Here is a 22,135-nt window from a genome sequence, read left to right as displayed (position 1 = left end):
GATACATTCATTGGGAGAGATTAATTCTAACTTAATTAATCGTCGCTTTGATCCCTGGAAGACAAAGGAAGTTGCTGCCAACGCGCTCTTCCATCTGCGATTTTGATTCCCCATTTGCATAGTGGAGCGTGGATTCACGCTCGAGGAAGATAAATGTTTCGACGTTAGAATTAATTCCTCCGCTAAATTGCGGGTGCACGTCGTCGAGGAGTAATATCGCTGGAAAAGGCGACACCTTAAGTCTAATTAATTATTAATCGTTTACGTTGGCTTCGTTACGCCTTCAAAAGTTGATATAAGAAATATATAATTATATATGCATATCACCGTATATATATAAGTATGTGTATATATATATTTTTTTCTCGTTTTTCTTCCCGATAATATATATATAACTATAAAATTGAAAAAGAAAGGTGAAAGAGAGGGGATTGAGAAAATTATATCGAAACAGAATATTACAGATGGACTAGATACTAATAACGTTATTCTCGCCTTAAAATAAACGCGTCTCGCTCGGTCCGTCAAAATATATAATATATGTATATAATTCTATAAGATATGCGTATTTCATTTAATTCGCGTCTCGTTTCTTTCGTAATAAAAATATTTTTTGGGCTTCATCTTTGGGCGATCATCGTTACTCTTACATATGCGTAGTTAAAAATAATTTGATCCTTACTTGCAACAACTTCTCTGAGACCTTTGGGCATTCGGTTTACGCACGTCCTTTCGATCGATCAGGCCATTTCAAATTGAAGCTTCACAGTTCGTCGATCGTCGTTCGAATCGACAATCGAGTTCGTTGATACATCGATAATGCAATACATTATAGTTTAAGATTGTCCGTTCGCACGACGATCCTCGTTTTACAAAAATAAATCGTCGTCTGCTAGTTCTACTACATCGGAGGACATCGATTTTCTCGATCAGCATCCGTGTCGTTACATCACGACCCGCTTACAAAATAGATCATTTATACGAAGAACAGTTAAAAACGTGAGTAAATTCTGGAAAAATACATCATCTGTTTATAAAAAGTGATACGAGAAAAATTACGAAAACTCTAGAGTCTTGAACGACTCGTTACGCTAATAGTGACTTTAGTGATTATTAAGAGACGATTAAAAGTTATCGATAAATATATCGGCACATCGAATACGAATACAGAATATACGTCGTTATAGGATTACATCGTCTTTTTGATTTGTTCATGTCTTCGATTTTAAGTCGCCGATCTTTTCATCCCAAATAGCGAGCATTGAAATCACTGAAGAACCAAAGTTCTAAATTTAAGCATCGAACTCACGCGATACATACCGCTGCTGTCGATAAACAGACATGCATGCAAAACCCTTATTTCAACAATGGTCGCATCAATTTCACCTCGAGGAGTTTGTATTGCACTATGCTCAAATACATAACGCTTTGGCACTGAAACGAGTCGCACCACTATAAAAATAAGAGTCTTGTCTGTCAACGAATTTTAAACTTGCTCTTGTAAAACGTAACTTCTCCAGCCATTCTATCTGGAACACATTCGATAACGCACGCATGCAAAAGAAACGACCAGTTAATTAGAAACATCATGCGAAAACAACCTGTAGAAACCAGCCCAGCTCGTTGCAGCGCAAGGCCAAACGCAATCCCGCTCTTATTATTGCCAGCAATAATAAACGATATTGCTCGCAGCTGGGAAGCATCTGCGAAGCACGCGCCATTGTCCTCCCAAGAGTTGAAATTTCGGCGCACATCCCCCGAACACGGAGGTGGAAGTGTAACACGTCCACGTGGAATGTCATACGAAGAGATCGAAGATTCACTTGACCTGTTGACGAGGTGCTGGGGCCACGGATGGTAATGTCAGCGAGTCCCTCTTTTTCCTGTTCACGCGACGACCAACATGCAAAACAACGTCTCCGGCTTTCACGGCCTTGAACTCGGCTATAGCTTCGGCGTGCGTCATTCCGTGAAGAGGTTTCGAATTTATCGACAAAATTTCGTCCCCTGCAAAAACACGTCACGTTTGTTTATAATGATCTCTTTTATATCTACAGTAAATGAAATTAATAATCGGAGATTAGAATATTCGACTGGAATTAAATCGGTGTTACCTTCTTTGACAGTCCCAAGATCAGCAGCCTGACCATTAGGAAAAACAGTCTTCACATAAATTCCCATATTCCCTCGAGGACTGTCCGTACCTCCAACGATACTGAACCCGAGTCCTTTGTGGCCAGGACCTTTGTAGAATCTGGCAGTCAATATCGTGAATGACGCGCCACCCTTGCCAGGCCTTGGCAGGGTGCAGAATCTCGACTCTTCACCCTCGCCAGCTTCGTCGATGTCTTCGAGTTCGGAGTCGGTATTCAGGCCTTCGTCCGTGTCTTGCGTACCCTGAAAGCCACAGAATACCACTCAATAATGATCACAAACCAGATTTGACTCACACCTCGTTCTATACTCACTTGCCAAGTCTTCAAACCAGAGCCAGAGGAACTAGGAATGTTGGCAACACTTCTGCTATTCAACCTCCTCGTTGTCTTCTTACCAGGACTCTTCTCGGCCCCCAAACTAGACGGGCCATCCTCTTTGTTCATGCACGCGGATCCATGCGCGTTCGAGTAATTGTTCACGTGTCCTCCAACCTTGAAGTCTGTCAGCCTCTTCCTGGGCGTCACCCTCGGTATGTGGATCTCCTCGAACGACGGCTCTGACTGATTCCTAGCCTTTGGATTCTTTTGGAAATGGACATTTTCGTAGGAATGGTGGTCCCTCGTCTCAGAGTTGCTCCTGGCCAGATGCCTGTCGGACGGGGGAGTAGCGGCAGACGAGGGCGTAGTCAACCCCGACCTGTGGCACCGCTGGAAACGCACGTTCTCATACGAGTGATCGTGATGCCTGGCGGTGTCACGATTCTCGGAGTTGCTGCGCTGCAACACGCCCCTGGATCTTGAGCAACAACCAGGCGACGAGCCAGCGTAGAGCACGTTTTCATACACATCCTTCTGACTCTGATCGTGACTGGAAACAGGAGAACCATAAGTGCTGCTGCTCTGCGAATAGGTGAACGTCTTGTTGCTATTGGTCAGAGGACTACTGCAATTCGGCGAATTGGGCACGCTGGCCTCGGCCAAGGTCTCCAGGTTGTCGTGGAAAGGATAGGGTGGCAGGGACGTCGGTTCACTGGAGTCGTAGCAATCACCCTCGAAATTCTGGCTGGTAGATGAGGTCAAGGGGCTGGGGACGTAGAAGTTCGACGCGTTGTCCTTCTGTGAGAAGACCTCCGTCACGCTTAGAGCCTTCCTCTTTCTGATCCCGGCGTTTATCTTGCTGAATTTGCTTCGTAGGACGTGTTGGATGTCAGCGATGCCTTTGGTGGTGCCTGGAAAAATATAAAAATATTAATCATCAAGTGTTTTTATGTTTAGGAATTATGGGGTTGATAGACTTACCTGGCAATCTTAGGGAACTTGTCTGCAACAGTTTCTTCGGCGAGCTACCATCCTGGAGGCTCTTCGCAGCTGGAGAAGACTCTCTGCTAGCCGGGCTGGACCTCACCGCTTGGATGACACCCTGGGTAGTCCCACCTTGTATTAGAGCTTCCTGAGGCTCGGGCGTTTCCTGCACAGAGCACCTCCTCCTCAGTTTCCTCCATCGTTGACTGATACTCTTGTTCCATAAATTCAAGTCTGCAAAATAAAAGAGCAACAGAGCCCCGGATGAGGACGAGTCACAGGATATCCTATCTCACGATGAGTGGTTATCGGAGTAGTGTTACGGCGACAGGATTACCGAAGAACATAGTATTACTAAAAATAAGAGAAACACTGCTTCCTAATCGTCAGGCTTAACGACAGGAAACACTTATCTATACACGAGGTGGAACGACGTGTTGTTATTGACCGAAGATAAAGTCGGGTCTCGGATGAAAGGAGAGAAAAAACCGAGGAAGGTTGTATTGGGAACGATAATGTTATCGTATGTAATAATCGTTTGAAGCCGAGACGCGTAGAAGAGCGAATCGCGGCTCTGAAATCGATATCGTGTTACACAATCTATGAAAAAAGGCTTCAAAAATTGCAAAAAAAACATATACTGTATATCTTATCCTGTGTTTACAATTTAATATAGTCTCCATGTTGCCCTCCGAGGATCCACGTGGCCGTAAAACATGAGGGTCCGATTAAATCGTGTTCGTTTCGCCGATCCCTCGAAGGGTCGTGGCCCCTCGACTTCCTGTTCCTCGTCGTAGGGTAGTTTCGATGACCTTGTGGGAGGCACGCGCATAACCAGCTCGACGATTTCCTCAACGACGGAAGAAAGTCAACGCGTCATGAATTATTGATGTTAATCGACGACGGATGTGAGCACGGCGGGGTCACTGAGTTTGCACGTTACGTTGAATCGGCTAATCACATTTGCAACTACGCATCGTTTTTTCCACGTCGTCAAGGTGCGTCCGTTTCGAGAGGCTTCGAGGCGAGGCATTCTGACGAAGAGCAACATGTCACGAGGACAACGGAGAAAAACACGGGACACCGTTGCCCTCGACGATTGTTGCGGACACACTGGGGCGTCGGTGGCGGCTGCACTCGCCATTATCCGGAGTTACAGTCATCTTGCAAAATGCACTTTCACTTCTCGACGTATCTCCGGATGCGCCCGGCTTCGCGAGGCCTTTTTCGTTTCGTTGCGGACGTTGAGCGCCGCGTCGGGACCTCTTCCTCAGATTACGTTTATTACCAAATACATATGACACTCGATTCGATGTTCCGATATTACAGGGCTTAATTCAAATATTCAATTATTTCCAGAGAATTTAGTAGAAGAGACCTGTCGTGCCATGTGACGCGACTTTTTTCGATGTCTCATGTTTTACCCTTTCACCTGATCTCAAGTTTCCAGAGCGTAAACACAACGTTAATTAGATTTATCGACATTCAACAATTTCGCTTATTTCTGACGGACCATTGAATTGATCCACGTAACGAGGATCGCCGCTCATTATCGCTCTCATTGTTGCAGAATAATACCTACTAGTCGAGCGAAAGAGGCCGATATTCGACACCAGGAAATACCTTTCGTCCCTGTGGCGTTAATTAAAATTTGCCAGCATCGGCGAGCTTCATGCAAATCAGCTATCGATTGCACGGAAAACGGGGGATTTTGCCTTGAGCAGGTCAACCGAAAGAGTAGCCAAGGATAACGCGCGTCTCGCATCATTCGACGCACGATTGTCCTCTCCGATGATCAACGCGTCAGTGAAATCGAACGCACCCTCCCGCCAACGTGTCCCTCATTTTCACCTTCACAACATGAACCTGCAGAGCTTGTACTTATCCGGCTGCACGATCATTTGCAATTCCAGTCGAAGCATTTCCGCGTAGAAGTAGAAGAAGCCAAGGATGAACGCCAGCATTATCGATAAACAAGGGAGGTGCGGGAGCGACGACGAGAACACGGAAATTCGAGCGGGACGAATTCGAACGTGACGACTCGGAGCTGGGATTTCGGAAATCACCGGGAGTCCACACTGTACGCGGTCTCGACATGAACTGAAAGACTGGAGGTTTACGGGTGCTCGTGTGCGTAAGGCATTACATGCGTGTGCGTAACAGACTCTACACACGTGTGCAGCACCGTACCTGTGCATACAGGGTGGCGCGCAAGAAACCAACGCTCTCTATCCCTCCGACTTTTCGTGATACGAATTCCTCGCATAACTACCTAGTGACATGCGAGGAATTTCTCTTCCACGCGATGTCCTTCACGTCCTGGCCGAATGGCCATTCAAGCGAGTCGTTTTCGCCGTGGTTTGGTCCCGTGAAATTTGAGTAGTTACGACAGAATTTGCATACTCATCATTCTTGGACGTAAGGACCCTTATCATGATACAGCAGACTATTAAAGGATGAAAAATACTAGAGATTGAGTTTTCATTCGAATTTAAGAAACTATTCTATTTCCACGATTATGGCCAGCAAGTATTCTATTTTATCTCATATTTCACGCGCTCCCTCTTCACATTTCCCGCATACTGTCGTTCCCTCTTCTTCCTCCGTCTCCACTGGCGGTCGGATACACGGTGCACGCCTTAATTGAGCGTTTAAAGGAAAAACGGGAGCTCGACTTTTTTTCCCCGTTCACCGTGTATGTCACCGTCCCAGAGCAATTGTGTACTGATTGTGGGAACCTATTCGCCGCGTGTTGGTGAACGGTCTCGCCGCTGCACGCGCGCACAGGCCGTTCACGAGGGTAAAAGTGTGTGCGTGCGCGTGTACCTATTAATGTGCATCACGGCTGCGTGCACACCCTACATGCAATTCTACTCGTGCGCCTCATGGTCAGGGCGGGACGCATTATTTTCTGCAATAATGCGAATGAGCGTTCTTTGTGCGCGGGAAGGTGGACACGCGCGGCCATGTAACCCAGGTTTTCGAGCCGCTTCGACGGGAGGAGAGGAAAGAATCGAGAGTTCAATAATCGTTGTCGTCTCGAGTTGCATATCTCGACGAATGCTCGCGAATTGTTTTCGTAACGGTACGCTCGACTTTTCTGCAAGTCGCGTGAGCTGCAGAAAAGAAGACGATGTTGTTACCAGATTGCCAGTGGAAATGGGATCGACGAATTTTCAAGATTTCGTCTATTCGCTAGTTGGGACGTCGACGGATTCCGTCGCTCCCAATTGACCTACATTCCGATGAGACCTTTCGACCTGCATTCCGTGTACGCAATATCCTTCGCAATTTGATGGAGATAGTCCCAACGAGTCTTGAACGGAATGCACGAATAGGTTGATCGACTATGGATGATCTATCGCGGGATGACGCATAGGCGATGGTCTGGCGTGCAGAATCGACGGGAGTTTATGCGATAAACAGACTGGTTTATATAATAAGCGCGTCTGGTTTCGATGTTTCTCTCAGAGAGAGGTGAAGCTCCATGTGTGAGGGAAGAGTAATGTTTAGAGTTTGGGAGTATGAAATTAATGACATGTATATGTATATGCGAGTGACGTAATCGTATGGTGACAATTGTTTGTGAAGTGTAAAACAGAGTACTGCGAGCAGAGGTAGAAATGAGGACACCCTGAACGATACTGTTTTTTAACACTTTAAGTGTGACGGACGATTGGTCGCACTTGTTACTTAGAAGATGATCTACGAGCAATCTTTTATATCTCTATTTTTTTATTCCGACTACCTTGCATATATATTTACACATCCTACTTAGAATTACTAACATTGAGATTCCGTTATTTAATATCTTAATGAACACTATGTATATGAGAAATGATTTGATAAGGCGAGAATGTACGAAGAAACGGCACATATGTATCTCCCACGCGCCGATGGACGATGGAAATGATTTAGAGCTACGTAGCGCATACGTACACGTGCGATCAAAGGGGAGGAACGTTGTATGTTATGTGCACGGTGTGGAGCACGTGCGTGAACGCGCATGAATACGTAGGAGGGAATACGCGAGCGTTTGGGTGACTAAGTGACACGCTGTGCGTGAGGTCAAGCCAAGAGAATGTTTCTTCTATTGCTCATTGTGTCTTGAAGTCTTGTGTGACTGGCGTTCGCCAGGCATTAGAGGAGAGGTCGTTCGATTTAACTACCTAATCTCGTGAAAATCGCAGGTAATAGCCTTCAAGCCTCTTCGTGCCTTGCATCGCCTTTGAAGGCTGGATCCCCTTTTTAGAATGCTTTTAAATGCAAAATATGAAAGGCATAAGATTCCACGGGAGACCGATTGTACAGGACGATTCACAGCATGTGGACATAATTTCAGGGTTGAATTTAAAGAGGCAACTGATCTGCTCACGTATTATGGAACGCCCTATATTGAAATACAACATTCGTAGCGACCACAGAACCTGAGAGTACCAGGCTAAGAACCACTGGTCTAATAGTCATTTAACGCAACGCAAATGCAAATAAAGCATGTCACTGACCTCGCAGCATGGAAATCTACTGTTATTCCGACATATCATCACAATATTTTCACCGTTCTGCTTTGAATATGCATAAAAATTCCTGTGCTAATCCAGTTTAGTCTGGCTAGTGAAATTCTCATTGTGAAATCATCAAACATTTGCATTCCCCCTTTCCAAGTTTTCAATCCTGCTTCGACCTCGGCTGAATTTAAAAAAAAAAGTAATCGATACTGGACGAAGCTCATAGTTCAAAATATCAGTTATTTGCCAAGCGAGACAAACAAGAGAAAATTGAAATACTCCAATCGGTGAGCGCGATGCAAGGCAACGCAACTGATGCCGTTCGCGCGGATCAATCCCGCCCGTAAAGCCATTTAAGCATTCTTCCCAGGCTGCGTTGTCAGTCAGCGATTAGATTCCGCAAAACAGCGAGCGGAATGACTGGCGAGAGCTCGAGCATTCTTCTTGCACACGTCAACGCAGAACGAAGCCGGTCGAAGACGTTTATTCAAAGAAGTGGACGCTCTGGTAATGGAGAGAGATCGAAGGGGCGGGAACGAGACGATGAAGGAAAATGCAAAGATAGACGGGGAGAGAAAAGAGTAGTGGAACGTGGCAGGAAAGGGAGAAAAGGGGCTCGTAGATACGTATACAGTCGCGGTTGGAAACGCGTAGTCTACTGCCTGTGAGGAATGCGTAAACGGTAGAACCTTTTTCTAAGTGGCTACGTAGAAAGAGAGGGAACGCTGGCTGAACGCGCTCGGGAGACACCGATGAAAAAGTTTCAGCACACCTTGACGCCGACCGCTTAAACGATTTCGACAAAAACCGCGAATACCGACTGCCCCGCCTATGCAATTTTCTTCTTTTCTTCTGTCGACCAATTCACCGTGTCCCCTCGTTTTTAATTATTCCCCATCCCTCGGGTAATTTGTACGCTCCCGCTTTTTCGCGTCACGCCGCATCTGGAGCAGCGAGGAGCGTAGGTACCGATCGCTGCTGCCTTTCTACGCAATTTAAACCGCTTGAAGGGCTCAGAAAATGTGATGATTCGCTGGTTATTGCTGGGATGTATTTTTGTGTCCATGCAAGGCCAGTGACGTGTCACTGGAGCGTTGCTCTGCCTCTACACTGATAATAGTATCGTACGTCGCGTGCATACTCACTGCTCCAGAATCACTCTATGTGTGGAACTCACTGTCGCCTACTTTACAGTCTCTGGAGCGCGATGCAGATGCGCCACGACGTTGATAATACGCAGATCGGTTGTTTCTTTCAGTCTAGGGAGATCTACAGACGAATATTTGAGTGAGGCTTATCGCTATCCCTCCCTGGTATCTATCAACTCAGGAATTTACAATGAGAGGAAGCAGGATCCAGCCAGGGTGCCGCCTCCTTAACGGGTTTCCTTTTCCGCGATAAATCAGGGAACTTCTGTGAAGAAGTCGTTACGCGAGAGAAATAGGACACCGCCCTCAGAAAGGCTGACAGTTATACGAGCTAATTGTGTAACAAAGATATCAAGAATGTCTCTTTAAAGAAAGATTGCAAAATATGGAGCAAACGTTGCGAGGAAAATATCGACGCAGATAAAAGTCAATTTGTGGACAAATTGCGCCAACGACACGCCGTCTCCGCTCGGCTGTCACCCGTGCAACCAGTTTTGTCAACGGTGTGAATAGTTCGGAACGTGTTCGCTGAATAATCGGCTAACTGTATGTAGACAATGGCTGAGGCCACTCGGCACGCATCGTTGACTTCAATTATGCAAGGAGTTCTCAACTTGGCGCCGCTGCCGCGATTACACGACTACCGTCTGCGCACCATCGACCCTCTCGAGCCCAATTCGACGCGTTAACCCCACGCGACCTCGCCTGCGTTTCCCGTTCCCCATTCAGCGATCTTAATTGATTCCAAAAAAACGTCTCCGCGCGAGAATCGTCGCCGCGAACAACCTCGACAAAAAAAGAAAGGATTTCCGTTCCGTCGTACTTCTGCGTAGAATGAGAACACTGCAAGGTTTTCGTAATATCTAAAAAGGTACATCGGTCGTCTAGTATCGGACCGCTAATGAGAAAGTAACAATACATGTGCTTTAAAGGTATAATAAAATGGCCATTAGTCGTGGCTATTCCACGTGTCGCAACGCAGTGAACTTTTATGGGAAATTGTCCTTCCACAGCAAGCTTCCGTGCAATCGCATCGACATCGAAAATCCTTTCTATGGAAAGTACGCCGACCGTGCACGACTGTTTCTATTGGAAATTCCCTACGAGTTTCGATGTTTCTATGAACCGTCACGTAGCAAACATTCGGGAGGGGTCGTAAAACCGGTGGATTTCTGTGTCTGCGCATGTCGACGCTGCGTTCCTCGCAGGGGAAGCCTAACGATAATTTACTAACCAAGAAAAATTTTCTAAGCGTCCAATTCCAGCGATTAAATAAGAATTACTCAACGTTGTGCAATAGAACTACACCTGAATCGCTCGTCGGTCTGAATTTGCATTGAAACGTGCGCGAGTGCCACCCCTTGTCCCTCAGGGCAGGAATAAAAATGGAAGCGGATTTTGATCGAGGTGAGCCACGTATGAACGGGGCTGCAGGACATAAATCATTCGCTACCCAACGGTGACCTTTGCATCCTAGTTCCACGGGCAAGAACCGCGAAAGTGCACCAACGAGACTTGAAAGAATGCACGAATTACGTGCGGGTGTACAGTGCGTGACGCAAACGCCAGCATGCATGTACCTTGTTCCCTGTTTCCGGACGAATTATCGCGGCCTTTCGTGGCGCACCGTTAGAATCGACGCGGTGAAATATTGCCTTAAATATTTATGAACCGTTCGTCTCGTATCGAGAGTTGTCGTCAGGGAAACGACCGCGAAAAGGAGAAAGAGAAAAAGCGAGGAAGAGAGAAACTGTCCAAGTGGCGCTCTATCGTTGCAAGCCGCGAATTACGAGCGCACAATGCTTTTAAGTGGACGTTCACGATCACGAACAGGCATGACAGCCCTCCCCTCTCTGGTGTCAACGTTCGCTGACTGAAGAACAGGATCATTCAGCAGGAAGTACTATCTTCATACACCGAATTTCAATCAGTCGGAACTCTACGACCCCGTATCCGGTCAACGATCGATCGGGCGATCGCGATGGAAACGCGCCGCTGCCTGCTCACCCATTACGTTCGACTAAGAAAATGGATAACGGTGCTGCAGAGGGAATGCGCGAAATTCGCCTGGGATTTAAATCAGAGGAGACCTTGCGACTTTCTCACGGCCGTTACGCACAGTTCTTGCGAAATATACTGCTGGCATTTATTGATAAAAGTGAAACTTTGCGAATGGCTAATTGGATTTTCTAATTGACGTTTATGGGATTCGTTACGATAAGGAATTTTAATATTCACGCAGAGATTTAGTCTTTTTAGATACAAAAATAATAGACTTCCTTTTTTAAGATATACAAAAGGCATCTCGAATGCAGAAATACTTTCTTCAAGCAAAGCTTGAATGTAATTAAGCAGTTACGTTTCTTTCTTTTCGTAAACTTTGGAGACGTGTCATTATACATCGCGTGATTCCGAAGATTGTTTGTAGCCGAATTGTCCTTTCGGCCGTCAGCTGCAATCAAGGGAAGTGTCACGCAAGACATAGCGCTCCATTGGACTAATACCATGTTCCTTTATGGGAATCTTATGGCTTGACTTCTTAAAATTCCACCATTGTGCCCTGCCGCTTTCAGATACACTATAATTAATAATTTCAAGAGCTGACGGTCGCCGAGAATTGAATTACACCATTACCACTGGCAATTCGTCAGCTTTTGGTATAATTCGGCCTGTGACATTAAGCGGGTTGCTCCTGGCATGCGGGACAGTCGGACAAAGAACCCATCAGGGTTTCTTTAAACGTGAATACTGGATGGAATTTTATCCACAATCACGGTAAAAGTCCATGAAAGGAGAAAAAAAATTTCGAGTCATGGAATTACACGAAGCTCTAGAGTCATACAATTTCAATTTGCAATCTTACCAATATAACGTAATTGAATGCAATGTTCCCAATATAATGCAAGTTCAATTACTTAGCTATCATATTCATTGAAGTCTGTCGGTTCTCCGTTAGTGTTCATATTAGAACAGAGCGTGCATCCAACCGCAGCAAAAGATAAACTAATGACCCGTCACGGATCGAACTGAACTACTTAAATAGGCTACCGTGGTTCGCACGTATTTGAATCGAGCAATTCTAAGCAAAGCGGAATGATAATTTTTCGTAGCAGGGATGTGACGCTATGCGGTCATCGTAGGATAGTATGCCTGATAGTTTTTTTCTGCGATAACGAGCCTTTCCTATGGAATGGAGCACGATAAGTAGGCGCCTGTTGACGCAGTGCGCCGACACAACGTCACGCAGTCTCTGCTTCCCAGTTTAGTTTAACCAGCTTCCAGCAACCAGCGGATATTTAATTATACAAAAACCATTAGATATTTTTTCCTACTTTCCATCCTTGGGCCCGTCCTTTGACTGGAAATTCCGCGAGCGCACCGTCCAGAGAGACTTTCTAAAAAAAGGACGAACCTTATCGCGTTCAGTTTTTACGAAACCCAAGGCATTGAAAGCAGCTCGCATCGAGCTTGAAATCAGTCATGAGGAATTATTCTCTCTCATCGAGGAGAACGTGTGCACAAAGCGAGCATTCGATCGATTGACTTGACATTATCGCGCGGCCAAATATAAATAGCGTTAACTGGGGGACCATTATCTCGCGAAGGCTCAAGAAGGCGAACAAAAGTCAACGATTCCGTCTGGAATCTAACGAATCGTACTCCCGCGAAGATTCGTTCATTTTAAGGTGCCTAAATTCGAACCAGATTCCTTTCGCGGAAGCCCAAATCCTCGAGGGCGTTCCGTGACTAATTTCACGCATTTCCCTGACGGCGATAAGTTGAGCGTCGAGACCGTGACCCTCGGGCGTGAGAAAATTTCCCCGAAATATATAATGGAATAGGGCGACGGAACACGCACACGCGGAGAGCTGACGTACAGTTTGAGTGCTCGTAATTAAGTGCATAACGAGGCTTGTTTACACCGAGTCGGCTCCTCGTAATCTCCAGAGCCGCTTAGTCTGCCGTTTTAATCGGACTCTTCTTGGAACAGAATTTATGGCACGCCCATGGTGTACAATAGCACTACGATGCATCTTTGTGACGGCCTCTTCGACGTTCGGTCACAATTACTGACGATAACGCGCGACCGTTTTGGAGCGTAGTTAAGTGTTAAAGCGTGGAATGTTTAAATAAATGATGACTCAGAATATCTAACGAATTACATCATTTTTTGTTATTCTACCTATACTGTTCTATTTCAGTTCAGTACTGGAAGGAGTACAAGGAAGAGAATGTTGCTCGAAACTTTATATCCAAAATTGATTGAAGAAACTCGGGTCATTAGACAGTCACTTTGAAGAACGTATATGCACATAGATTAGCTTATAAATTCAGGAAGATTAAAGTTATCAACGTGAATAATTCCGGCATAAAACAGGGATTAAACATCGAGTGTGAGATTCGACGCAGACCTCTCGCGAAGACAAGTGAGCACGGTTGACCGCGGCGGGGTGAAAATGTCAGGCATTTACCACGGATTTCTCTCACCTTTGCGACCGCCTTGTACCGCGTCGAGTCTTTAGCCGAACACCGACCGCCTAATAAATATCCTCTCGTGACAGGACGCTACGAGGGAAAACACGGGAACCCTTATCGATTGATATCGACAACGCTGCACCATCGTCGCTTACAACGATGCTCCGAATGCCGGCAATAACTCCTCTGTTCTCCTCGTGGATAGCGTTAATCGATCACTGCTAAGTACAGTCTTAAAACCGCGAAACAGCCGATTCTGTTTAATCGCAAGCCAACTCAATCCGACGTGAAAATTCCCCTGAAAACTGATCACGTTCCCAACTCTTATCAGACCAATGCGCCTTACGTAAGCTCGTGAAATTTCACCTCGAACCGAAAGGTTAAACGTTACAATGCTTTCCCAGAATAGACCGGCTGCACCGCGCTCGTCAAAGATATCTAACTCTCACCTTTGTTGTCGCAGACGTCGCAGAGTACCATCTCCAGAGGGAAAGGGCTCACGTGTGCATCCGACCGCGTGGTCACGTCTGCACTGAGACACTTTGCTCTGCTTTGCTCCGGAGGACGAGGGTCGCGCAGTCGACCACGCCGTAACGCGTTCAAGGAAGACGAAGACGAAGAAGACGAGGAGCGCGAGACGAGCGCGTATCGACCGAGTTCGATAACGTGTAAAGCCGGCTCGTTAGACCGCGCGTGGTACCCTCGAAGAGAAAACGGGGCGGGGAGCGAGGCTCTGGGTTGGACGAGGGACGAAGGAAAAGTTCAGACGAGCATGATCGTCCACGCGAAACCGCAGGATGCCTTCGCGAGGAAAAATATCAGGAAGATGACAGGGGCGGGGGGAAAAGAGAAAGGGGGAAAGGTATCAAAGCACGAGTTCCACGGCCGACGAGATCATCGGTGTTGAAAAGTGCTCGCGGTTTGACAGCTAGATTTGCACTGGAGAGCAACATCGGCCCACACGTCGTACTCACGGGGCCATGCTGGGTCTGCGGACTGATGGAGGGGCGAGGGGTATCTCGGCGTTTCATTGTACGCACTCCATGGGCCATCATGGAGGGGCAGGAAGGACGCCAGATCAATATTAGGGCGTAGACTCAAGGGCAAGGGCCGACACCGGCTGTGCACCCATGCTCGAGTATCAGTCGTATATGTCTGTGATGAGCCTTGGGTGCCTCAGCTGCGTCGTCGCGGCCCATCGATGCACCCATCGATCGATCGTCCGTGGAATCCTTATCGAGCACTCCGCCTATTGTGTTTCGAAGTTATCTGCCGGTCTTCCGGTCGCCGATCGCGGAGGGCGATTTGTAATCGGCGCACGACGACTGGCGGTCGATGCTGACGCTTCTCGCGCTGCGATTCCCTTGTTTTTCAATGAGCGAATACGTCGTCGAGCGAAAATGCGCATGGGATGGAGAGGAGGTTCTTTGAACCCGAGAGCGATTCAAGGCTTTTCGATAGAAGAAAAATACGAAGATACTTGGGAACGAGAATCGCGAAGAATGGACGATTCTGAACGTAAGATTCTGAAAGAATCGATGTTTCATAAATATTTAACGATTCCTGCGTTCCACGTAATCGTGACGCAAGACGAAATGTACGCAAGACCCGCTGAACGATTAACACAATATTTTTGCGCAATCATATTTCTGAGTCGCAACAGGGCGAATTGAGCGCAGGTAAAAGATCTGCCCCAACGGTTTCCCAGGAAGGTAATCAAATCGATTGCGTGTCGCTGGACTCTTAATAAACGGAGATGGCCGCTCCGAAATACACACATGCTCGTAATTCGCGAAACTTTCCCTTTGGCATTCGAGAGCTCTTCCATGCGCGTGTAGTCATGTCCCTGTAGCGAATGATGTATGGCATGAAAAGGTTGCAAGGTACCCAGCCACACGATTCATGTAATCGAAAAATATTTTTGTGCGACGACAAGCTTGCAATTTATCAAGCGATTCTGAATAGTCGTTGCAATGTGGATTTTATTGACAACGTTGTTTAAAAAAAGAAGCACCGAAAAAGAGAACAGCCAAGTGTCCCTTATCATTCCTTTTCCCAAAGAAATCTCAAAGTGAGCTCTACCCTATCCTTGCCTACCTTGCAAGCGCACCCAAAAGTGTAACACGATAAAACATTTTTGAGAAGGAATTCCAGGCCAAGAGTAAACGTTTTCGTGCTCGTATCTGATACGTGAAGTACACGTAAGCGCAGATAGAGTAAATCCACATGTACAGAGATAAATGGTAGATAAGAATTGCTGAGCATAGAAAAAAAATAAACTACTATACCTCATAGTTGCCGCCTAGGACTTTCATCGCGGAATCAAGGTGAACGGTCTCTGCGATCAACCAGGAGTGAAATTAGAGTCTTGAAGATCCATGGCGTGAGAATCGAGGGAGTCGCTTCCAATAGTGCAAAACGATCGCTCGGCATACCAGAATTGTCACGAGACTCGAATCGCCTGCTACGTTGGCTCTGGGTTTACTTCAAGAAATCACTGCCCCTTCCGCAGCGGATTGCAAACCCAAGTGGCGAGACAATCGACCAATAAACTGGAGCAACGCGTAGATAGCTCCGAACAGTTGCAGCTTTACGGTTTATCCTGCTAGTACAAAGCGAGGAGCCCAAAGCGTGTCTGTTCCTCTAGCTAAATCCATATGTTGGGACATATGTTAGGGACACGCTACCCTGACCTGCGTTAGTAACATGAGCGAGAGAGGGAACGACTGAACATCTAAAAATAGGGGTGCCTCGGGGTAAGGGATTAATGGCCAACGCCGGTTGTAATTTTAAACATCTCGGCAAACGTTGCTAATCCAATCTACCGGCTTATAAAACGCACCCTTTGAGCGGACCAACAACCCACGACCGCCTGGGGGTCATCGAAACGGCCAGCAGAAATTTCAATAAATCTCACTTAACGCCAACCACGCGTTCATGTGCACTAATACGTGTTTCACACGAGCTTCCTAGCCACATCTAACAGCATTGGAGATTTACTAGATAGAAATTCGAACCTGAATTGTAATTGAGTCATCCTGATCACTGTCAAGTCCTTTCTCTCCCTGCAGCTAAAGAATGCATACTATCCGAAGGACTTTAACTCGCTCACCTTTTTTCTGCTCCTCGCTGTCGGAGTGAAGTTCAACGTCGTGTAGTCTCATAGATTGCACGAATCCTCTCCAGTGGCTACGGGACCTGCCCCTCTCGTTTAAATCAGATTTCAAATCCTCCAGCTGTTTGTCTGACTCCTTCAGCAATCCATCCAGGATATCCGGTCTATCGAGCTCCCTCGTTTTAGTCTTCGGACCTTCCTCTGCACTTCCAGAATCTGTATATTCGCTCGCTTTGATATACTCCTCGGTGACGTTTTTGGCATTTTTCGAGTTTTCCTGAACACTATCATTCTTGTTGATTTCGTTACCTACTGTCTCATTTGCGTTACTAAGCCTGTTCTTCGATTCCTTCCTTTTCCGAGCCGGAGGACGTGGGTACACTTCCTGATTTTTTTCTTTCTCCATTTGCTTAGAATCCACGCTGCTCTTCTGCGACGAGCCTTTACTCGGCACCCTGCCGTTCGCCTCTTTGGCTCCCTGTTTATTCGAGGAGACGTTCTTCGGGTTGTTGTAGCGATCCTTCACCGACTCCCGGTTACCCCGAGACGCCTCCAAAAGCTTCTGAGCCAGTAACTTCGTTTTATTAATTTCCGTCCCTGATTTCTTCTCCTGTTTCTCACACTCACTTCTCTTTTCCAGTTTCTTTTCATTCGACTTTATTACTGTCCTCGGACAATTGTCAGATACCTGAAACATCTGTTGTATCTTCAATATATCCGATCGAATTTTCGCTGAGTTTGGCAGCTCGGTTCGCTTATTGGGCGTCGAGGATTTGTTCTCAATCTTCGTCGTAGTCCTGGAACATCTTTGAGCTGGCGGAGTATTCCTGAGTCTCTCCAGATCCTTCAAATCAGCCAGCATAGAGCTGGCCGTCCTTCCTGGCCTGTTAGAATTGTCGATGGCGATAGTTCTGGGACGATCTCTCTCGGTTCGACCTATCTTTTCCATCGGTATCAAAGCAGGATCGACGAACACGGTGTCCCGTATCTGACTGATGTTCCGCAGCTTCGGCGCCCCAACCTTCAGCCCGGTTGTCCTCATAATAACCTTTTCCACAGACTCGATGTCCCTTTCACGGCCCAACCGTCTTTCTTCGATCAATTTGGCTCGATGAACGTCGATTGCTGACACAAACGGGCCGTGATACATGGAACTGTGAATGGAGGAGGCTGGTCGTGGATTGGACACAGGATGACTGGGCCTGCTGGTTCTCAGAGGCGACATCCTGACCAGTCTCGGCGCATCCCTCGGATCGTCCGTCTGCAAACTGCCGCGGTAGACCATCTTCCCTGTTGTCGTTCCAATCAGCTTCCCGCAAAGATCCGCTTTTTACGTTCTCATCCGAAAGCCATCCTCGTTCTTGCGTCGCCTTCCTGAAAAACAGAGACGTGGTCTATTAATGGAAGGCTGGCGGTGGCTGCGCGAAGTCGTATGCTACTTAAAGGCATATTTAAAGCATCAGCCACGGGTACGTAAATCACTGTCTTCCGTTTCCCGTGGCGATAGAGAGGGATCGTCAGGTTCGTTTCCGTTTCTTTTATCCGCCTAACGGATCGTCACCGAAACCTTTCACGATAGGCAACGTTATTCTACTATCGAAAAATCCTACGAGCTTGGAATCTTGTTTGGCACGCGGATCGGTCAGGCGAGTAATTTGGCTAGTTATCGACGGTCGAGCAATCCGTTTGTCGGCATCGATCCCGTTCACATTTTCTACATGATCAGACTCGTCTAACTGTTAATCAACGTAAAACACAATCGACAGGGAGGGAGGGCGACAGGCCGAGCAATATTCGTGGCGAAGGCTGCGTCAAGAATCAGTGGGTGTTACCATGTAGGCAGTGACCTGGCCATCTTGCGACACGTACGACGTCGGCATGTAGGTGTCACGCAGCTAATACGACCGTCCGCGGCTTCCAATACGTATGTATCTAACCCGTGGTTTAATCGCGCTTAACTCGCGCATTCTAATTACGAGAACGAGATGGGATGTCGGGGGTGACAGCTGACGATTGGACGGCCGTAAATGGACGTCGAAACCGATCACACGGAACGGTTATTACGTTCGATTAGAATCGGTTGCCACTCGGTGCCGAGCATCGATCGACTTGCAATTGTTATGCCACAAATATCTTCAGCTATCACGATCCGTTATATAACGCTCGGTGTTTTGTCTCTTTCTCACCGGAAGATCGGTAATCGGCCTTCGATTCCTAAAGCAGCGTTTACATTGGGCAAGCTTTGATTGGTTAACGGAGTTGATCTCTTCAATATTGCCTCATCTCTTCATCTCTTCATCTCTTCATCTCTTCATCTCTTCATCTCTTCATCTCTTCATCTCTTCATCTCTTCATCTCTTCATCTCTCATCTCTTCATCTCTTCATCTCTTCATCTCTTCATCTCTTTATTTCTTCATTTCTTGCGACCAATTACTTCTATTTTTGCAATTGCCTGGCAACTACGATATTCCACCGACTCCGAGTTGGTCATCGCCATCGCAGGCGTTTCTAAGTACATACCTTCGTTCTTGCGGTCGTTATTGAAAACAGAAACCGTCGCCGATGCAAGCGATTGTGAGTTATTGTCTGATTGTAAATCATATCGTTCCTTTTGCCTTTTCATGCGTACTCGAAAAGGCATGCATGTTACCGCATGCGGGTTTTTGCGGTATGCAATCGAGGGACGAAGCTACGTCGTAGTAAGATATTTTGCAACGTAGTATCGCTTACGACAAACAAACGATGAACATTATACTGCTCATCAGCTTCTGCGATTTGCGATCTTCAGACGAAATGATCATCCATTCTAGAGTGTCGTCGATGTGTTTTCACGCTAGAAACTTCTGTCTTCAGTTAATGGAAAAAACCTCGCGAAACTCGCCGCGCAACAATCTAATCTCAAGACAACTCGGCTATAGTTACACTTCGTTGTTTGGATCTGCAATTCTTTGCTCATTACTGGTTTTGCCGATCTATTCATCAATTAACCACGGTAGGGAGAGTATATCTGAGACGTTCAAGAGGCTATTTTTTAACAAGGTTTATGGCTTAATCTGCGTGTCCAGAAAACAGTGATCGATAAGAAACATACGATCGACACAGTAAATTGTGGCTGCTTTGTGGTGTGCAACGATTACATCGCGCGCTTATCTGAGTAGACAAAATAAAAGTGTAATATGTAATTTCACGTACTGTTCCCACCGTGGATGGCGTTTTACCGGACGAGGATGGTCGCAATACACGCAATTCAGTCGATGACGATGCTCTGTCAGCCTATAACTCGACTATCGTCGATATCTCGGCCTCGTTCCGCTGGATCTTTCTCTCGTCCCGTCTCGTCGCCGACTTCTAACAACGGAAATTGTTCCACGCTCGCGGCCACTCTCTTGTTAGCTCTGCAACAAAAAGTTCATACATTTTCCATTAAAAGAATGCAATTTGCGCGCGCTTTATTTCACTCGAGAGCACGCATCCGTTCCCTTTCGCGTTTCTCTCGTTTCCCTTCGTCGTCGGTTATATTAGCCTTTTCACGGGGTTCTAGGCTTCACGCTCAGCGAGGCTGGCTACGGACTAATCGAACTGGAAACACGCGTTATTCTTTTCGTTCCCATCCTCCGACTCGTCTCGTTGCGTAACGCTTTCCACCGCTTTTCAATGTTTTTTCATTCTAAATTAGAGTTTAATTAGCGGTGCATCAGCGAGCTGAGCTCGAATTTCGATGAAATGTAATTGCATGCTTGTCTTCCGTAACCCTTCGTGTTTTCCCCGGTTTATCATGCTACAGAGATCACTCGTTGTATTATACATATTTATGCTGAGAACCTAGCGGACCTGCTTCTTTCTAGTGACAGTCATCCGCGGTAAACTAGACCAGTCTCAGGCGAGACGATGAGAGCTCTCCAAGCAGGCCAGAAATTATTCTATTTTTACGCACCGTGTTGATAAGGTTTCAAAGTACCACGTAGGACATGAGCACGAAGAACATATACGTTCTCGTGTGAACTCGAAAGTGTAACTCGACCTGAATCTGTACAACTTGCATTAGAATAAAGAAACAGAATGACTACACGTTTAATACAAAGTGTTCCTAATTAAAATCACGAGCTATCAACCACTGTACCAGTTGTTCAGTCTGCACTAAAAACCTAACAGGGCATAGAGGCAGAATAACTGTATCGATTTTAAAATCGAACTCACCCGAATGCTTCGATCCCACGGTGAACAGCTGCGCCACGCACACCCCCAATCAGCCGCCCTGACGAACCCCAGACACCCGAACTCCGCGCGACAGACACCACCCAACTCCTATCAGAAGCAATTCTCACATTATCATCCCGTAATAATTGGCAGCAGGGTCTCTCCTAGCGCGGAAACAGCATCCACAACGAGGGTCTCTGTTTCACTCGAAAAGCAAACACCACGAATGACACGTGCACGCGATTCTGCGGACGGAGCCAACCAGTCCCACTGTCCACGCGCGGTTTCCTCTTCGCTTCTCTGTCGAGAATTACTGGGGACACATCGCGGCTCGGCGTCGAGACGCAAGCAACAGCAGCGACCGTAGCAAGTTCCTTCGTGCCGTAAGGAGCACTGAATGGGTTTGCCAGCGACGAAACATAATCGCGTTTACAGCACAGCTGTAGGTACACCACTCTTTTCCTTTCCTTTCCATGCGAGCCACTGGAGTACCGGAGGATCCCCACTACGTGCACGCGTGGAGCACGAGCCTACACCCACGCGACACCCGGTATACGTGGGTAGAACGGCGGCTGGCATTGAGGAGAAAAGGAGAGGCCAGATGCCCGACAACTGTCAAATCTCCTTGCCTCGTCCTTCGAGATGCGCGAAATCCCGATGCACGCGACCTCTCGGGTCCCTGAGCTTTTGACTGGATTGGTCACCGTGTTTCGCAATCTCTGTCACGACCCTGATTGAACGTTGACTTTATACACAGTGTACCTTAACTAGTGACATAGTTTTTCAGCGATAATTTCGCAAAGAGATAAGGACACTAATTTTTCTATGACTAAGCGCACCTTGGATGATTAGCGATAGTCATTGAACCTCGTATCTTTGGACCATGCATCGACTGGAGTCACCTTAAACGCAATAGAATATTCACGTTACATAAGAGCACGTTTCGAATTCTTTAAATAGAAGGTGAAATGATTTAGCGACAGGTGGCAAAGACGCGGCTAGATCCCCTCGATCTTCACGAGTCTCACGCGGTCGTCGATCCATGTTCGTCGCTGTTAATCAGCCCGTAATTTCCATCTACTTAGTCGTAACCACAGTGACGTCTTCCATTGAATATTATTGGCGAACGGTGTTTCACAAGCACAGTGTGCTAACGTGTACGCTAATACCCACCCACGGTTTCGAGCACGGTAATGAGCCGATCAGTAGTCGCAATGCTGGATTTACGAGAC

At 46.8% G+C, this 22,135-nt stretch overlaps 1 protein-coding gene across 2 annotated transcripts; it reads right to left on the bottom strand.

The window, feature by feature from the left end:
- Nucleotides 1-1,819: 1,819 nt before the first annotated feature.
- Nucleotides 1,820-20,291, bottom strand: LOC143180784 (uncharacterized). 2 transcript variants are annotated; one of them, XM_076380745.1, is made up of 6 exons: nucleotides 19,899-20,291; nucleotides 16,703-18,079; nucleotides 3,456-3,692; nucleotides 2,469-3,385; nucleotides 2,115-2,397; nucleotides 1,820-2,007 (listed from the first exon to the last, which is right to left on the bottom strand). In XM_076380745.1, exons 2-6 carry the CDS (start codon nucleotides 17,988-17,990, stop codon nucleotides 1,820-1,822), a joined length of 2,913 nt encoding a protein of 970 aa, XP_076236860.1. In that variant the 5' UTR covers nucleotides 17,991-18,079; nucleotides 19,899-20,291. The 2 variants fall into 2 exon arrangements, with proteins under 2 accessions (XP_076236860.1, XP_076236859.1); XM_076380744.1 differs by lacking the exon at nucleotides 19,899-20,291 and adding an exon at nucleotides 18,892-19,026.
- Between the last annotated feature and the right edge of the window lie 1,844 nt (nucleotides 20,292-22,135).

The sequence above is a fragment of the Calliopsis andreniformis genome, chromosome 6 (assembly GCF_051401765.1).
Source record: "Calliopsis andreniformis isolate RMS-2024a chromosome 6, iyCalAndr_principal, whole genome shotgun sequence".
Taxonomy (NCBI): Eukaryota; Metazoa; Arthropoda; class Insecta; order Hymenoptera; family Andrenidae; genus Calliopsis; species Calliopsis andreniformis.
Note: the sequence above shows the minus strand (reverse complement) of the source record. Positions and strands in the feature narration are given on the sequence as shown.